The 17,241-nt window shown below is 41.6% G+C and overlaps 1 protein-coding gene across 4 annotated transcripts in view; it reads right to left on the bottom strand.

Annotated features, from left to right (window-relative positions):
• Positions 1-17,241, bottom strand: part of PUM3 (pumilio RNA binding family member 3) — a 46,901-nt gene that overhangs the window by 16,325 nt on the left and 13,335 nt on the right. For all 4 annotated transcript variants that reach the window (XM_057305666.1, XM_057305667.1, XM_044391209.3 and 1 more), the window contains exons 8-13: positions 17,038-17,212; positions 15,751-15,854; positions 14,683-14,761; positions 12,513-12,611; positions 11,597-11,650; positions 8,138-8,218 (exon numbers count right to left, since the gene is read on the bottom strand). In XM_057305666.1, coding sequence (XP_057161649.1) covers positions 8,138-8,218; positions 11,597-11,650; positions 12,513-12,611; positions 14,683-14,761; positions 15,751-15,854; positions 17,038-17,212 — 592 coding nt within the window. The remainder of the gene's footprint in view (positions 1-8,137; positions 8,219-11,596; positions 11,651-12,512; positions 12,612-14,682; positions 14,762-15,750; positions 15,855-17,037; positions 17,213-17,241) is intronic.

Below are 17,241 nucleotides of genomic sequence, written 5' to 3'. Positions count from 1 at the left end.
CGATGAAGAACATTGTTATTAGAATCTCCCCACTGAGGTGTATGTAAGAGAGATAAAGGAACTCTGTTATATGGAACAAGTGAATAAAGGCTTTTAAAGTTAGTTGCTTATTCATGGCAAACGAAGGCTGTTTAAGTATTGCATTGAAAACAAAAATAGCGGGAAGGGGAATCACTGTAGAAAGAGTCCACGGAGCAGTTACAAATAATTACACTCTATGACATTTCCAATCAACTTCCCAAGAACAATAATCTCCTTTTCTAGTTTGTGTGAATTGAAGTAACAAAGGCAATGTCATCCCCACCCCAGCTAAGCTCCTGTGTAAATGTGCTGATGTTTCCAGACAGAGAAGTCACGGTTTAAGAATTCCTTTATTCCTAATAGAGAAGCTGCAACAGAAAGAATCGTCTGTTTTTTCCCCTCTAACATTCCTAATTCTTACAACAAGCCCAATAGATACTCAAGGCCATACGTGTTTGCGTGGCACAGACCCTGCAGAACTGGCTGGGGCCACAGAAAGTCAGTGGCAGGGCTCTGACTAGTCTTGGTCCCCTGACTCCACGGAAAGGAATTCCCCATGAGATAACATATACTCAGATGTGCTCTTTTCTTAAATAACCATTGATTACAAAGAGATTAATAATTTAATGCAAGGAGCCAAGTTAAAAATGAAGTTGGTCATCGAAGAGATCCCAATACAACAAAATCTGTGACCCCAAGGTTAGCGAGATGCAACCCCAGAATCCATATACCAGTTCTTTTTAAAATCCCAACCTTCCCTCATTGTCTGCATGAAAGTATATCGTGCTTCCTAAAATTAGTCATAGCCGCTAACACTCGATAAGCACTTAGAGGCACCAGACCCAGTGCAGACAGCAGGATGCCCATCAGCCCAAATACCGTGACAACCCCATGACAGAGGGCTACAGTTCCTTTCATTTTACTAATAAGAAGCCTGAGGTTTAGATAAGTAAAGTGACTTGTAGATGTGAAGGTCACTCATCCGTGACATGGCCAACCCAGGACAGGATTGCTTGTTTGCATGATTCTAAGCCCCACCGTACTCCTACTTTTGAAGAAGTTTAAGGTCACACACGAAGATCTCCCCTTACAACATAAAGGTTTTCAGAGACGAGGTGCAAAAGATCTAACCGCCTCGAAATGAATATGGATTTCAACCATCCAGGAAAAAAGCACTTCAAATTTCAGTAAGAAAAGGAAGACACAAAAAAGTGTTCATACCTTATCACGAGGGAAGGAGCTCTTTTGTAATCTCAAGTTAAACATGTCCCAATGTGGGCCCAGGATATGTATTTTTGATAGTGAAGCATTTAGTACCACAAACATAGGCTACCTTTTTTTTTTTTAATGATTTTTTATTATGTTAGTCACCATACAGTACATCCCCGGTTTCCGATGTAAGGCTCGATGATTCATTAGTTGCGTATAACACCCAGTGCACCATGCAATACATGCCCTCCTTACTACCCATCACCAGTCTATCCCATTCCCCCACCCCCCTTCCCTCTGAGGCCCTCAGTTTGTTTCTCATAGTCCATAGTCTCTCATGTTTCATTCCCCCTTCTGATTACCCCCCTTTCTTTATTCCTTTCTTCTCCTACTGATCTTCCTAGTTTTTATGTTCCATAGATGAGAGAAATCATATGATAGTTGTCTTTCTCTGCTTGACTTATTTCACTTAGCATTATCTCCTCCAGTGCCGTCCATGTTGTAGCAAATGTTGAGAACTCGTTCTTTCTGATGGCTGAGTAATAGTCCATTGTATATATGGACCACAACTTCTTAATCCAGTCATCTGTTGAAGGGCATCTCAGCTCCTTCCACGATTTAGCTATTGTGGACACTGCTGCTATGAACATTGGGGTGCATATGGCCCTTCTCTTCACTACGTCTGTATCTTTGGGGTAAACACCCAGTAGTGCAATGGCTGGATCATAGGGCAGCTCAATTTTTAACTTTTTAAGGGACCTCCACACTGTTTTCCAGAGCGGCTGTACCAACTTGCATTCCCACCAACAACGTAGGAGGGATCCACATAGGCTACCTTTAATGTGGCTTTTCCGATTTAAGGTTTAATCAGCTCCTAAAAGACAGATGCTTTAATTTGTTGAAAGGAGAGAGCGAAAATGATATAAAGCTTAGGTCAATTTCTAACATCATTAACCCACCAACACTGCTGTCCTTAAAGAAAACCAGTCTGGGGTATAATATCTTTAGAGCAATTGCTTTTTTGAAAAGCAAAAAACCAAAAAATCAAAAAACAGAACAAAACCAACGAAACTAAACCCTAGGGGGGTGTGCCGTAAAGAGCTATAAATGGCTGCTGTTTATTTCTAATTAACGTGTTTTTCCTTCGGTGTGAAGAGGAAAAGGGGAGGCATGAAGCCAGCAGTGTATTCCTCAACGTACTTAACTTTCTCTGCGGAGGCTACACTTAAGGGCTAGTACAACGCACACGGCTGGGGCAGAAAGGGCTTCACCTCAACACAAGAAGCTAGGGCTTCCAAAATACACACAAACCCCAAGCACAAATACTACTTAGGACTAGTCCCCCATTTTACTGAGCTTTTCCTTCCTTAAGTTTGTCATTAAGAAATTTAGAATCTAAACTTATGTTCTACATGTAAGGTTTTTAAGAGAGCGCAATGTTTATAAACTAACAGTCATATGAAACTAAAAAAATCTTTAAAGATGTGGTATCATTAGGGGCGCCCGGGTGGCTCAGTCGGTGAAGCCGACTCTTACTTTCGGCTCGGGTCATGATCTCAGGGGCATCGGATCCAGCCCGGTTTCAGGCTCCCCGTGGGGCTCTGCGCTGGATACGGAGCCTGCTCGGGATCCTCTCTCTCTCCCTCTGCCCCTTCCCACCTTAAAGTTCTTAATTCTCCACATCTCACTCTCATCCAGCTTTCCTACCATCAAAAATATTCACCTTGGAAACAATAAAATAGTATGAGCATGCCTGCATTATGGAGTACTAATTCATTAACCTGGATTATAGAGAAAGAGGAGAGAAACTTCTAGATGATCCCCCTAAAACACTAATGAGTATAATAACATGTAGACACAGGTAAGGGGTAGCTATGGTACAGCTGACTGTGTGCTGGATTTGATCTTTGGGTTCAAGCTGTATAGCCTTTGGCAAATCAGTTAACCTCCCTGCCTACCGACTCTCTCACCTGTAGAAGGAAATGATAGACCTGCCTCACTTGTGGGCCGTGGGTTGTTACCAGGAGCAAATGAGAAACTTCACACTGCAAACTGAAAAATGCCATAAACTAATTATGTCCATATTAAAGACACACCTCTCAATCACAGGCTCTTCAACTAGGGAGATTAAGGAAAGCTGCTGGGGTCATGATTCTCGCATCTTCGAGAGCGAGAGAACCCCAACAACAAAGGTTCAATTTTAAAGGTTTTCGACTCAGCTACCCCTCTTACAAGAATTAACGCAGACAAAATCCCAAGCCCCATTTGTTGTGACTTCTTTGTGCGCTTCGCTCCAGGGCAGGCGTGTGGACCGAAGCAGAGCTCAGGAAGAATAAAACCCCTCCCCCCGAAGACACGTGTCCAGTTCTGACCTCCCTGTGCCGGACCCTTATGAGATCCACAGGCACGCTTGTTTTGCCAACCCTCTTTTAAAAAGGAAAAGTAAAGGTGACGGTAAAGGGTGTCCGCTGGAAGCAGGGTCGGGCGCACGTCTTGCCCTTGCGGCGGAAGGACGGCTTGCAGAGAGGAGCGCACGACACCGAGAACAGAGCGCGCGCTGCGCAGCCTCCCCGCGGGGCCGGGTGTGGGGCCAGAAAGAGATGCATACCGGCCTCAACCTGCGAGAGCCAACATCTACGGTTCAGGCACGAGAAACGTAATAAAAAGTGAGAACTGCCAATGAGAGGTAAAGAATGGAGAAGTACAAAAGGAAGATCACGAGGCAAGGACCGCAGCCCCTTTAGTGTTTAAAACTACGGTGATTCCGTCAGAAGTACACCTCTTTGACTTTAATCAAACAACTGGCGGATGGAGTTCAAGGAGTGTCATTGCAGCTTGGCAAGATGAAACAGTTCTGGAGGTTGGCTCCACAACAGTGTGCATACGCTCGATACCACCGAACTTAAAACTGCTGGGAGTTTCTCTCTCAATCCCTTTCACCAATGTCGTCCATCACCCTCCCCCTCCGCTCTGGCAACCACCAGTCTGTTCTCTGTATTGATGAGCGTCTCTCTCATGTCTGTTTATCTTGTGTTACAAAATGAGTAAGTCCCAGGGCTGTAAAGTAGAGCATAGGGAACGGAGTCAGCAATACTGTAATAACCTTATATGGTGACCCATGGTGACTGCATTTATTGTGGTGAGCACAGAGTAATGATGTAATTGTCCAATCACTATGCTGTACACCTGAAACTAATAAAATAGCGTATGCCAACTTTACTTCAATAAAAAAAAAGTGTGCAGAAAAAGAGGGAAAGGTTAAGATGGTAAATTTTATATCGTGTGTACTTTACCACAATTAAAAGCAAACAAAAACAAAACCAGGAGACTCTATCACCGTGGAGCTCAGACTCCTTGAAGCTGGCGGCTCCCACCCTGGACAGGGAGCTCCAGCCTCTCCATCCCGCACAGCCCACCCCCCACACCGGGCGGCCTCCTCATGCACCTGCCTGGAGCCCGGGGCCATCGAGATCAACTGCTGAATGAATGGATGGCAAAGACAAGCTAGAGGAGCTTCGGGGACCGGGAGACCAGGGCCGGCGGGGAGATCAGAGAACACGATCTGGAGACTCAACCGGCGCTTGTCCGGAAAGAGAGAAGAAGGCAACGTGTTGATTAGGCTATGATTTCAACCTGACATTTCAGGAACCCCAGTTGCTCCGAGCCGAATGCTTAGCAACACGAAGCCATCTTGGCTATTTTTAAAAGCACCGCATAACGCAACAGGTTCTCTAGCGGCTGGGTGGGAAATACGGCACGTGCCTCTATACAAACGTACGGGCAGCGGACCTGGCAACTAGCGATTGTGCTAAGTAAATGCCTTAGGAAAACAAGGAGACATACGAAAATGCTCACAAAATGTGAACAGCAAAAAATAATGAAAATTTCAATGTTTTAAAAACTGTAAACCATCTAAGTCTCTATCAACAGAAAAAGGGTAAGATAATTTACGGTACACTCATAGTAGAAAACTATCTGGCACTGCAAGTCAGTGATTTAGAACAGGGTGGGCCAACCATGGCCCATGGGTCAAATCCGACCTGCAGCTTGTTTCTACACGTCCTATGAGATAAGATTGGTTTTCATATTTTAAAGGGTCACTAAAAGCAAACAAACAAAACATAAAAACCAAAAATAGGCAACAGAGATCATATAATGGCTCACAAAGCCTAAAGTAATTACAACGTGGCCTTTAAAAAAAAGAAAAAAAAGACTCGCCGAGCCCAAAAATCTCACAAACATAAGGCCAAAAGCAAAAAGCAAGCCGCAGAAGAAAACATACAAGACATCGCTTACACAGAATTTGTAAACCTGCAGAACAGTACCATATTCATGTACACACAGCCAAAGGATAAAGAAATGTATGCAAACAATAAATAACAAAATTCATCACAGTAGGTATGGGTGGGGGGGATAGGCAACTGGGGACAGGTACACACAAAGCTTGAACTTGAAGTGTTTGCCAAGTTTTACTTCTTTGTCATATGGTGGGAAGCTGGGTGTTTGCTGTATTATTCTTTTTTTTTTTTTTTAAAGATTTTATTTATTTATTTGACAGAGATAGAGACAGCGAGAGAGAGAACACAAGCAGGGGGAGTGGGAGAGGAAGAAGCAGGCTCACAGCAGGAGAGCCTGATATGGGGCTCGATCCCATAACGCCGGGATCATGCCCTGAGCCGAAGGCAGACGCTTAACCGCTGTGCCACCCAGGCGCCCCTGCTGTATTATTCTTAGTACCTCTCTGTACATTTAAAAGATAATATATTTTAAAGTACACAGCAATACTTAATCATTTCAAACAGCAACTGGTCAGTGTACTGCTTTCCTTTTTAGAGGAACACTGCTGTCAAAGCAGCTGCATCATACCAACAATCCAAGGGGTAAATGGATCAAATTTTATAAGCATGTTTATTCTGGAAAGTCAAGTGGGTGGGAAGAGATGAGGGCTCAGCTGACCAGGCTGTGATTTCGACCTGACATTTTAGAAAGCCTGGTTACCCTGAACAGAATGCTTATTAGCAACGCTCTGCTTCCGTGGGCATTTTTAAAAAGCACTGAATACTGCAACAGGTTTTGTGGTGGTGGGAAAAACGCAAGAGCAATCAGCATTCCCGGATTTTATCACGAGCTATATAGTTTGATGATACACAGAGCCTGCTGAGCGTTTTTTCAGTTAGAAGCAAGAGTTCCGCACATCAGGCCACTCTCAGGGAGAGCCGCCCTGAGCATGAGAAAGTCATTAGGAATGTGGCTCAAGCAGTTGTGGGAATCAAACCGATAAGCACGAGGAGTTAAAACTGTTTCAACGGCAACTTTACGTGGGACGAACGTTGTGGAAAAAATGAATCCAGCAGACAATGGTGGCAAATCCTGAAGGAAGTCTGGGCTCTCTTGAAATCCATTTGGAACACTTATGCAAATTTCAGTTGTGAAAATATTAAACAAAAGCAAACTCTCAATAGCCCAGCCTGTTTCCATTTCCATGAAACAACTTTATTCATTTTGCCAATTTATGGCCTCACATCTCTGTCACCAGAATGAAAAACAATCATTATTGATTGGAGTCAAAAGGGTAATAAAGTCACAAGGAACATGCCAAAATACTCCGTCTGTGACATGGAAGTCTTGCCAACTTGTTTCTTCCCACAATCCCATCCCAAAGAAAGTCATCGCAATCTTAAAACAGTCAAGGGGAAAGTCGGAACATGACAGCGAGGGCATGAGAAATTCACACACACTGGGACCCACGGCTGGCACCTAACCCTGCCCTAGCCGGCCTGTTTTCCCACCACACCAGCTCCGCTCTTCCAGAAAGGCTGCAAAGAGAGGCCAGAGCACCCCCAAGTGCCAACAGGTAAAGTCTCTTTCTGACCATCTACATGGCTTCTCCCAGCTCATGGGGTGGGAAAGTAGTTTTGTCAACTAAGATTTCCCAAAGGGCCTCATCTGTGGGCATCCAACAAAGGTCTGCGTCGTGCCTGGATGAATGATCTAAGTCTGTGCAGGTTGCATGGTTTTAAGACTGTTTCTAACTTTGGTCACTGCTACCAATATTGCAACTGCGTATCCACACCCCCGCAACCTCCATCACAAAGCCTGTGCCCCTTGCACACTAGAAAGAGAGGAAGGGAAGAAAGGATCACATATGCAGAAGTCAGAAACGGAGGCAAGCACTGAAGAATGCAGTTTTTACTCTGAAGTGCTTTTACCAAAAGGAAAAGGGTTTTTCTGAGGGCCCACTTAGGGTTAAAGGAACTGCATTTAATTATTACCCCTCTGCCATCACTGTGCCATGCTCGAAGGAATTGCTGAAACGAAAAAAGGAAGCTGGTCTGTTAACTCTAGTAAGAACATTTAATAGGACTCTGAAAAAGCTTTCGTGAACGCTCTACGGAGTATCACAACTGAGTGAGTTTTACCAGTGCTTCTTTTCCAGCTCCATGCAGCACCGACACGATGATGAACCAGGGAACTGTGCGGAGGTAGTTTCGCCAAAGGGAGAAGGAGAGAAAGGACACCCTCTGCCTGCGAGCCCCTGAGTAACTGCAGGATTACTACGGCACGAATTTCTGATCACACCTGAACACTGCACTGCTCATTTTTCATTTAGCACATCATGTGGTCAAAAAGCCATGTGATCCTAATGTAACCAGTCTTTTGCAAATTTAAAATAATATTAATCATTAATATCAAGTTACAAGATTGTGGTTTATATAGGGAAAAAGCAAATGCCCCCAAATAGAACTGAGACAACCGAAAAAAACAAACAAAAAAAAAAACCCAAAAAACCCCCAAATACCAGTGGAAAGCACACTTCAACATCTTTACACATACAGGTGTAAAATCAGACATGGCTGCAAGCGATGTATCAATTTAACGTATAGGCAAGATCATCAGAATTACTTACTGATACGATTATCTGCTTCACAAGCTTAGTATCATCGATACAATCGAATGCCGCCAGTAAGACCAAATGGGAGTACTGGCCCTGTAAGAAATGGAAGCCAGGGGAGGTGAGAAAAATGGACCGCTTCTCCCTTTTACTCCCCCCAGGGAGGCGCTTTATAAAGGTTACCAACCTGACAACTGTCTCACATAATACAAACAAGACAGATGAAAGCCATTCCAAGGAATTTCCCCTCTTATCAGGACCTAGTTAATTATATTCTAGGTTGATTTAAAAAAGAACAAAGAAAAACAAAAGCACATTCTTCAATATCAAATAGCCGAGGCTCATTTTTTTTAACTAACCAGGATATAACACCTCTCAAAAACAGGTATCCTGTTAATAAATAACTTCTTGAAATTACACTAAAATCTTCAAGTGAAAAAAAAAAAACCCTAAGAACGTAAAACTTTCAATGGTGAAAAATAAAGTATATAAACTCAGATATAATCACATATATGATACAAAATATACATAACACATGTACAAAGAAAATCATGGAAGGAAAAACACTGTAATATAACAGTCTCCTCTGGGTTAAAGGATTATAAATGGTTTTTCATTTTTTTTTTGTATATTGTCTAATTTCTTTAAAATAATCCTATATAATCAGAATAGAAATACTAAAATAATAAACTAAAAGAATATACTTAGATACTGACTATAAGATAAAAGTTACTGCTTTTAAAAAGTATGGCAGCACAGGATCAAAAAATATATGTTATGACTTTCACAATGGTCATCTCTTGAAGTAAAAGAATTACTTCTGTGATGCTGACATTGTTCCAAAGTTTAAGAACTACTTTATGACAGAAGAGAAAAAAATGTGTTTTCAGAGCTTGTGGCATATTCTTTTGTATCCTGGATAACGACCGCAATCTTTTACTTTGAGAGGGTATCTGACTTCTGGTAACGCTCCTTCAGAGGGAGGTCTAAAGAACATGGCAGGTAATAATGTTTCAATTAGAAACAAACTGGAGAAAAATAACAAAGGTCTGACATTCTTACCATATAACCAAAGCTCTACTAAAAATGGGCAAAGAACATGAAGAATCAGCTCACAGAAAAAAAAGGGACAAGTAGCTTTAAGCATATGAAATAATACTCATTAATTAAGGACAATAATTAAAGCAATGAAATACCATTTTCCACCTATCATCTAGGCAAAAGTGAAAACCCCTGCTAATATGCTAATTTGGCAAAGGTCTGGGGAAAAAGCAGGCACATTTCTTGTCCTTGGTGAGAATGTACCGTAGTTCAACTTCTTTGAAGAGCAACTGACACTTATAAAAATTTAAAATGCATGTGTTTTCTGACCTAACAATTCCATTTCTAGGGATTTATCTTACAGACGTGCTTCCACAAATGCACAAAGGAGTACTTGAGTACTATTTGAAAGAAGAAAAAACTAGAAACTATCCAAGTGCCCAACAGTAGGGACTGGTTTAAGTGAATTATGTAAGTCAGACAATGAAACATTATCTAGTCATTAAAAAGAATGAGGTAGATAAAATGTAAGTATACTGAAATAAAAGGACCCCTGAGGTGGACTGCGAGAAGGAACCGAAATAGAGAACAAGTGCAGAGTACACAACCACTGGTCTCTGATTTTTTTAAGTGCCACACGCAGGAACATGCCCAAACACAAAATATCTCTGGGTGAACACAAGAGAAACTGGAACAGAATTTAAGTGAGAAAAAGACGATTCTACAATTTCTGCTAAAGCTTTTAATACACTTTTCAGCAACTGATAGAACCAGCCAATGATAAATACATCAGTAAAAAAAACACTGATGGGATGAACAGTACTATCGACCACCCTGATTTAATTGACATTTGCAGAGTATCGCTCCCACCAGTTCCACAAAATAAGTTCTTCTCAAGATACTGCGATAGACCATATGTCGGGCCACGAAATTAGTCTTTAAAAATTTAAAAGGATCGAAATAATAGAGTATGTCAAGAATCCCCAATACTTGGAAATGTAAACACTTTTAAATAACTAAATAAACTAAATCCATGGGTTGTTCTTAGTTTATCTCCCCTCTTTGGAGGCAAGGCCTTGGGAGGCAAAAGGCACTGTGTTGTTAATTTCTCGTTACCATCATAATGCCTTGCTGGGATCAGGTTCTCAGAAACAAAAAAATAAAAACAAAAACTGTTTATACAGCTAAACTGTAAAATTAAAACAATCTAATTTTATTATTTAATGATGTCTTTTACTATTAACACTTGGCAGAATTTTCTATTAACATTCTATTTTTATTCATTTCTAATTTAAAATATTCAAATTACAATGTTATACAGAAAATTTACTTAATGGTGAATAATGAATAATAAAATCTTGTCATACTCTGGAAACAACTCCCTAGAGAATCTCTTCTTTCATTTTGTTACAGAAAAGTGAGCCACCTTCCACATGGCCTTCCACGCTCTCCCTCGTCTCTGGCCCTACAGAACACAACAGGTATGTATCTGGTCACGCAGCACTAACTCATGCGTGTTTGAAGAAGCACTGACTAAATCAAGTATTCACCAGATGCTAGCAGTTCTCGTTGGATTTTTCATAGGAAACAGTTGTTATCACCAGTTTTAGTTCCCCAGTAAATTAGAAGCTTAAACATATAAAGTGACTCAAAAAAACGTTTACTACTTCACATACAGTACCAGAAGTACTATGGAAAACTATTTCGTATTTAAATACACAGAAATACTATTTTTTTGAGGCAATTAATCCCTCAGAAACATCTTTTCATACCCCCTATAATTTCATCTGGAGAGCTGTTACAGCATCTCCAAAGGATCCCAAAGAACTATAAAACTTAACAACTAGAATTTTCTCTGCTGACTTTACAAATTTATTCTAGGCAGTAATTTTCATGTTTAATAACATCATTGGACAAATTCATTAAAGAAGTAAATATCAGGACTTCAAAAAATATCTACTAAAGGGGGCGCCTGGGTGGCGCAGTCGTTAAGCATCTGCCTTCGGCTCAGGACGTGATCCCAGCGTTCTGGGATCGAGCCCCACATCAGGCTCCTCCGCTGGGAGCCTGCTTCTTCCTCTCCCACTCCCCCTGCTTGTGTTCCCTCTCTCGCTGGCTGTCTCTATCTCTGTTGAATACATAAAATAAAAAATCTTAAAAAAAAAAAAAAATCTACTAAAAATGGAAAACTGTCACGGTAGGATATTAAATGAAAAAAGGAGAAATCTCATTTACTGTAAATTTAATATCATTAAAATACAGGCATATGGATAGAAAAAGACGGTAATAAAACAATGAACAATTTTCTTCTTGGCAATTTTCTGCAGTTCTCAAATTTTCTATAATAGACATGATTTCATTTTATTATTAAAAATAAAAAAAAGAGCCAAAACCAAACAAAATCATAACAAACTGTGGTTTTATTAAACTTACATTAGCCACCTTTTCAATGTAAGTCTTCATTGTTTTCACAATCACTTTCCTGTCCTTAAAAAAGAAGAATTAACTTTTGTTATAACTTTTAGTGACAGCTTAACAATTATATAGTCACAATTTTATATAATACTAAAAACTCCCGCCAGTCTGGCATACTCTTCACTAGGGAAAACAGTTATGAGCCAGAACAAAAAAATAGCAATATACTTTAAGTCCTTTCAGAACTATTACAACCTTAGACCTCTTTGTGACAAGGCACTGAGACAAAGATCCAGAACCCGAAGACTACTAGCTGTAAGGCAAACCTAGTGAAAGAGAGAACTCCTTCAGTGTCTGAACAGACTTGAAATGCCTGAGAGTGCGGCATGGACGGTACTTAACTTGCTGAACAGAATTTAAATTTGTATTCATTTAAAAAGTGGGCAAAGTACAACTCTTTTAAAGACAAAATTCTACTGATCAAGGAAATGAGGATCATCTCTGTGAAACTTCTGTATTTAACATGGATCTTCACCTTTTCCCTCAAAGTACTGAACACCCACGTGAGCAAACGTGTGGCTAGCTGCTCGTTATCACCTCCTGCTTCTCCCGCCCCCCATGAAGATCATTAAATGAGGAACCAAAGAACCCCCCAGGCACCAAAACTTCTACAAATGTAAGCCTGACACAAACATCGTGTTTACTTGCTCAATGGGTCCCTTCCCAAATAAAGACAACTCAAGCTTTTTGTACTTCAATGAAAATTCTCAACAAAGAAACCCTAGGCCCTAAGAAAAGCCAATTCCTGGGAGGTCCCGAGGCGCAACTCTGCAAAGGCATTGCTGTTTACACATCAGGGCGAAGACCACAGGACAGGGCAAGTCTAAGGGTAAGGGAAGGCACTCCAGCCCCAAGGGCTGAAGGGCCCGCTTACCTTGGGTGTGCCGTGCCACAGGCAGTTCATGGCCACTCTAGCGCCATCGTGTGTGTGCGCCAGGTATATCACGGCTTCGCGGATGGCTTCGATCATCTCCTGGGGAACAAATGCCACCAGGCTTTATTTTTTTCTTTTTTCCTGCCTTTTTAAAATCTGTCTACTGAGGGGCAGTTATGCACGGAGGATGAAAGACAGTACAGGTAGTAAACAATTTTTCATTTTGTAGACAAGCATGCAGAAACAACTTTTTTCTAAACATTTTTTCCCTATCAAGAGCAGCAAGTAGTGGCAGCAATTTCTATTAAAATACCTGAGTTTCACCAATATCTATTCAAAAAAGTATATATTCTAAAAGATTTTTCAAGAAAAAGAAATCTAGGAAGTGGCTGTGGTAAGAAGGGAGTTTTTAACAGTAAAGCCAGATAAAATAAATAAAACGTTTTTCCCTAAGAGAATCGTGTATATAATGAGCAGAGAACCAAACACTAAATTTGGCTGAAAAAGTTTCTCTTTTTCAGTTTATCACTGGATTACTTCTAGAAATCATTTTAATAATTCACCATAAGAACACTTAAAAAATATTTCCCTAAGAAAAATCAGCCTATTAGACTGGGCCCCCATTTATCAACGACCCCTTTAGTAAAAGCCCAGTCAGTAATCTCTTACAAGGTAGTTCAGCTTCTTTATAAACTTTCTTCTTCACTGTCCATGTACGTAATTTCTTAATTCTATCTGGTAAGTCTAGTCTGTAGATGCAAATGAGTTCTGACAGCTAAAAGCTGCAGGGCCCTACTTTAGTCTGTTCCTGACTTAAAATTTTAGAGTAAATCAATAAAATAAATACAAAGTCTCCGACCACAATAGAGAGAGATGGGTACGTATTTTCATCAGTAAGGAACAAGCGATTTCATCCTTAACTATTGTGTAATCCTTCCCCAGGATGGCTCTCAAAAACACAGCTCTCATATATCTAAACTCACGAATCTATTCCAAGCTACCCAGCTGAAGAGTGAATGCTCCCAGGGCCAGGAAAGATTTGCTTCATTACTGTATATTCACACTAAGCTCCCAATGATTTTTGTGTTATTAATACATTCAACACTAAAAAAATATTTTCCACCACTGAACATATCCAAGTGCTCATATTTTCACTTCTCAAAATATAGTCCTGCCTTAATAAACCCAGACCTGTCAGAAACCGTGCTCTGCAGAAGAGAGCGAAATCCCTGACAGAGAAGCGGCAGCCGCTATGTTCGCTGGACCACAAGCTTAGGTGAGCAGCTCCTCTTGGAAAAGTCTTTTCTCTACGTCAATTCTGAGAGGGTCAAAATGCCTATGAATGTTTCACCTGGCACATTTGTTAAAAAGAAGTCAGGGTCATTATTTCAGTTATCCCTTACTACTGAAATGAGGACAAACGGGCAATGAGTTCAATTTGACGAGGCAAGCTAAGTTAAGGGGACTGAATGATGAATCCTCATTTGTATTCCCATCACTGACTTGAAGGGCAGTGCAAATTACCTTCACTCTCTGTTCCTTATCCTTCTAGCATATAAGGTCCAGTTTTTCATGGTCCGTTTAGTTTTACATAAGTGTCCTCCCCTAACCTTTTAACATTGACATGATTTTTGTATCAGCACAGGTGAATTTCAAACCCCCTGAATGCCAAACATCTGTTTGTGAGTTAACTTTCGGTATGGTTAGGTAGAGGACAGTTTCTGGCTTATAATTAAAATATAAAAATCCAACAAGATTGATAAAACTGTGGCTAATTCCACTGTCTTCTGACAAATATCTAATGGAATCAGTAGGCTTGTTCAAAGGATGTTTAGTGCCTTATTTTTTCTAAATGAGGAAACAGCGGCATCTGGGGTGGGGGTGGGGCTCAGTCGGCCAAGCGTCCGGCTCTTGATCTCGGCTCGGGTCATGATTTGGGGTCGTGAAATGGAGCCCCGCACTGGGCTCCATGCTGTGCATGGGGCCTGCCTAAGGTTCCCTCCCTCTGCCCCTCCCTCTCTCTGTCTCTCTCAAATAAATTAATTAATTAATTAAATAAATGAGGGAACAATTCTTTAAAATTTCTGAAAGACAGGTACATCAAAGCAGCATTTTACATTTTAACATGGCTCCTCCATGTTTGGTTTAAAAACCAAAAGCAAGAACTTACTGATCTTAACTTTGGGGGTGCATAGGTAAAAAAGTCCAAGAATACTTTGTGCACCAATGAGTGCTTAATCACAGCTTCCCTGAAAAGAGAGAAAAGGGAAAAGAGACTAGGTCAGACCTAGCACTACATACAGTAACAGAGACAGAGGCGGCCTAGTTGTCCTAAACTAATCAAAGCCAGCGAAATGGTTTTAGCAAATGTCATCTGTCATAAAGCAGAATACGTCTTTCAGCAATATACCAAAAACACAACAAACTTTCAGACTATAAAAATCTTTTAGTAGCCTCTACAATCAAAACCAGCATACAAATTTCTAGTATCTAGTCAGCCAAGATTTATCATCATTCCAAATACATTCCACCATCTTCAGTAAGGACATCTATGCTTTCACCCAACAATGGACACGTGATTAGAAATCCATATGTGCACTGGTTTTTTTTATGGCTATTTTCTTTCTGTCAAGCACCCTTCACAATGCTTAGCTTCATAAAATAATTTTAGCACAATTAAAACATGAACAGAACGAAACAGCATCAGCAACTGCAATAACCCCGAACTGATCCAAGCCTCCCAGTGTGACGCTTGCGGAATGCAGACGGACAGTGCACGCTGCTGATCAAGCCACCAAAGCTGTCAAGCTGACACGGGGTACCTGAGTGGCCGGCAGACACAGCTTGCCTTTATGGGCAAAGCACTGTTCCTAAGTGTTTTGGAAATATTAACCCATTTAATCTTCATAAACCTCCATGGAACGTGTACTACTATTATCCCAATCTCATAGATGTGGAAACTGAGGCACACAGACGTTATAATGCCCAACGTCACATAGTTCGTAATGGGGGGGGGCCCACGGAGATTTATACCTGGGCAGTTTGGGTCCCAAAGGCTATGCCTTAACCACTCTGCTATGGTACAAATGCTAACAAGGCCACGCGCCTGAGCATCTAAGCTTTAAGATCCAATTTAAATAACGCAATCCATTTGGGAAACCATCTACCTTTTCTATGCAAGGGTTATATAACATTTTCTTCTTTCAAATGCTAAGAAAAGACAAAACAGCTTTCTTACTTTTGGGCCATTGGAGTTAGAATCTGCTTCATTTCATCCATGATAAGCTCTAGTTTTTCTGGCTGTACCTCTAACACTTTGTCCAGGGTTGGGTGATCTGCTGACTGCAACGAGAAAAATCAAACCCCTCTAAATTTAATCACATTTCTTCAAATTCAGAGCAAAGAAAATCAATTATAATTATTTCAAATAAACATACTATAAATTTCAGATTTCCCATATTTATACAATGAAAGCCCCACTGTAGGTACGCTCATGGAGTAACCTGATTATCTGATTCTCACGCTGTACACCCACCAATGTATTTAAAGAGCCAGCCCAAACAACCAACCAGCTCAACCCGTTGACAGGCGCTAGCACGTGCCTAATCATAACAGCAAGTACTCAGCTCACAAATTCTTGCCACCCTACGCTTTGTAATTAGGTGGCTATTCCTACTGTGACAGTTACAAAAGAAACAAAGCACTCTGTTCAACCCAGGAGCTGAACCTGACTAGGGGAAGCAAGCCAGGAAATAACCCAGATCCCAGGAGACAGATGTGTGCGTTTAAGTCCCAAGGTCTGAAATAGACCCTTTAACTGGCCTAGTCCCCTTCCTGGCCTTTTTCTTTTTTTTCCCCCAAAGATTCCATTTATTTATTTGACAGAAAGCCAGCAAGAGGGGGAACACAGCAGGGGGAGTGGGAGAGGGAGAAGCAGGCTCCCAGCGGAGGAGCCCGATGTGGGACTCGATCCCAGGACTCCAGGATCATACCCTGAGCCGAAGGCAGACGCCCAACAACTGAGCCACCCAGGTGCCCCTGGCCTTTTTCTGATTCAATCCCTGTACTACATCCAAGGCTGGTTCTCTCTCCTCCCTCTCCTCCCTGGATACAACCAAGAAAAGGACAGCCCAATCACGAAGACACACAGAAGGCTGCAACGGGGAGCCCGAGGCACCTCCGAGCTGGTTAGGGGGTGGGTACAAAGCTCTGCTAACTACGAAGAGTCGTCTACCTCAGTCTATCAGAAACGGACGTACTGAAGCATTACCCAGAGCATCTGGGAGGGAGTACCCGTGCAGTTTAATTTAAAGGGGATTTAGAGACAGTGCTCTGGGAGAGAGAGAAATCTAAGTCTGATCATTTGCTCATCACACCAGAGACAAAATAATCTAAGAGAATAAAGGGTAGGAGACAGTCTTTTCATGGGCCAGCCAAAGCAAAACGACATTCTGAAAACAGGGCACTGGAAGGTCAGGAACCGCACAGAGAGTAGAAACGCTCGTAGAGCGTCCTGGGGTGCCACCTTGTAAAGCTGAAATGTGTTCCCGTACAGCTCCTCGGCCAGCATGTTCCTCTGCTCCAAGATGGCTTTGTCATTGTACGCGTACTCCACGACGGCCGACGCTTCCGCGTGCCGCAGCATCTTCCTCACGTGGCCCTTAAAACTTCTCATGATCTCCGCGATCTGCGCTTTACTCCTAAACCCAAGGTGACCGGGGGGGGGGGG

The sequence above is a fragment of the Ursus arctos genome, unplaced genomic scaffold (assembly GCF_023065955.2).
Source record: "Ursus arctos isolate Adak ecotype North America unplaced genomic scaffold, UrsArc2.0 scaffold_33, whole genome shotgun sequence".
NCBI classification, from domain to species: domain Eukaryota; kingdom Metazoa; phylum Chordata; class Mammalia; order Carnivora; family Ursidae; genus Ursus; species Ursus arctos.
Note: the sequence above shows the minus strand (reverse complement) of the source record. Positions and strands in the feature narration are given on the sequence as shown.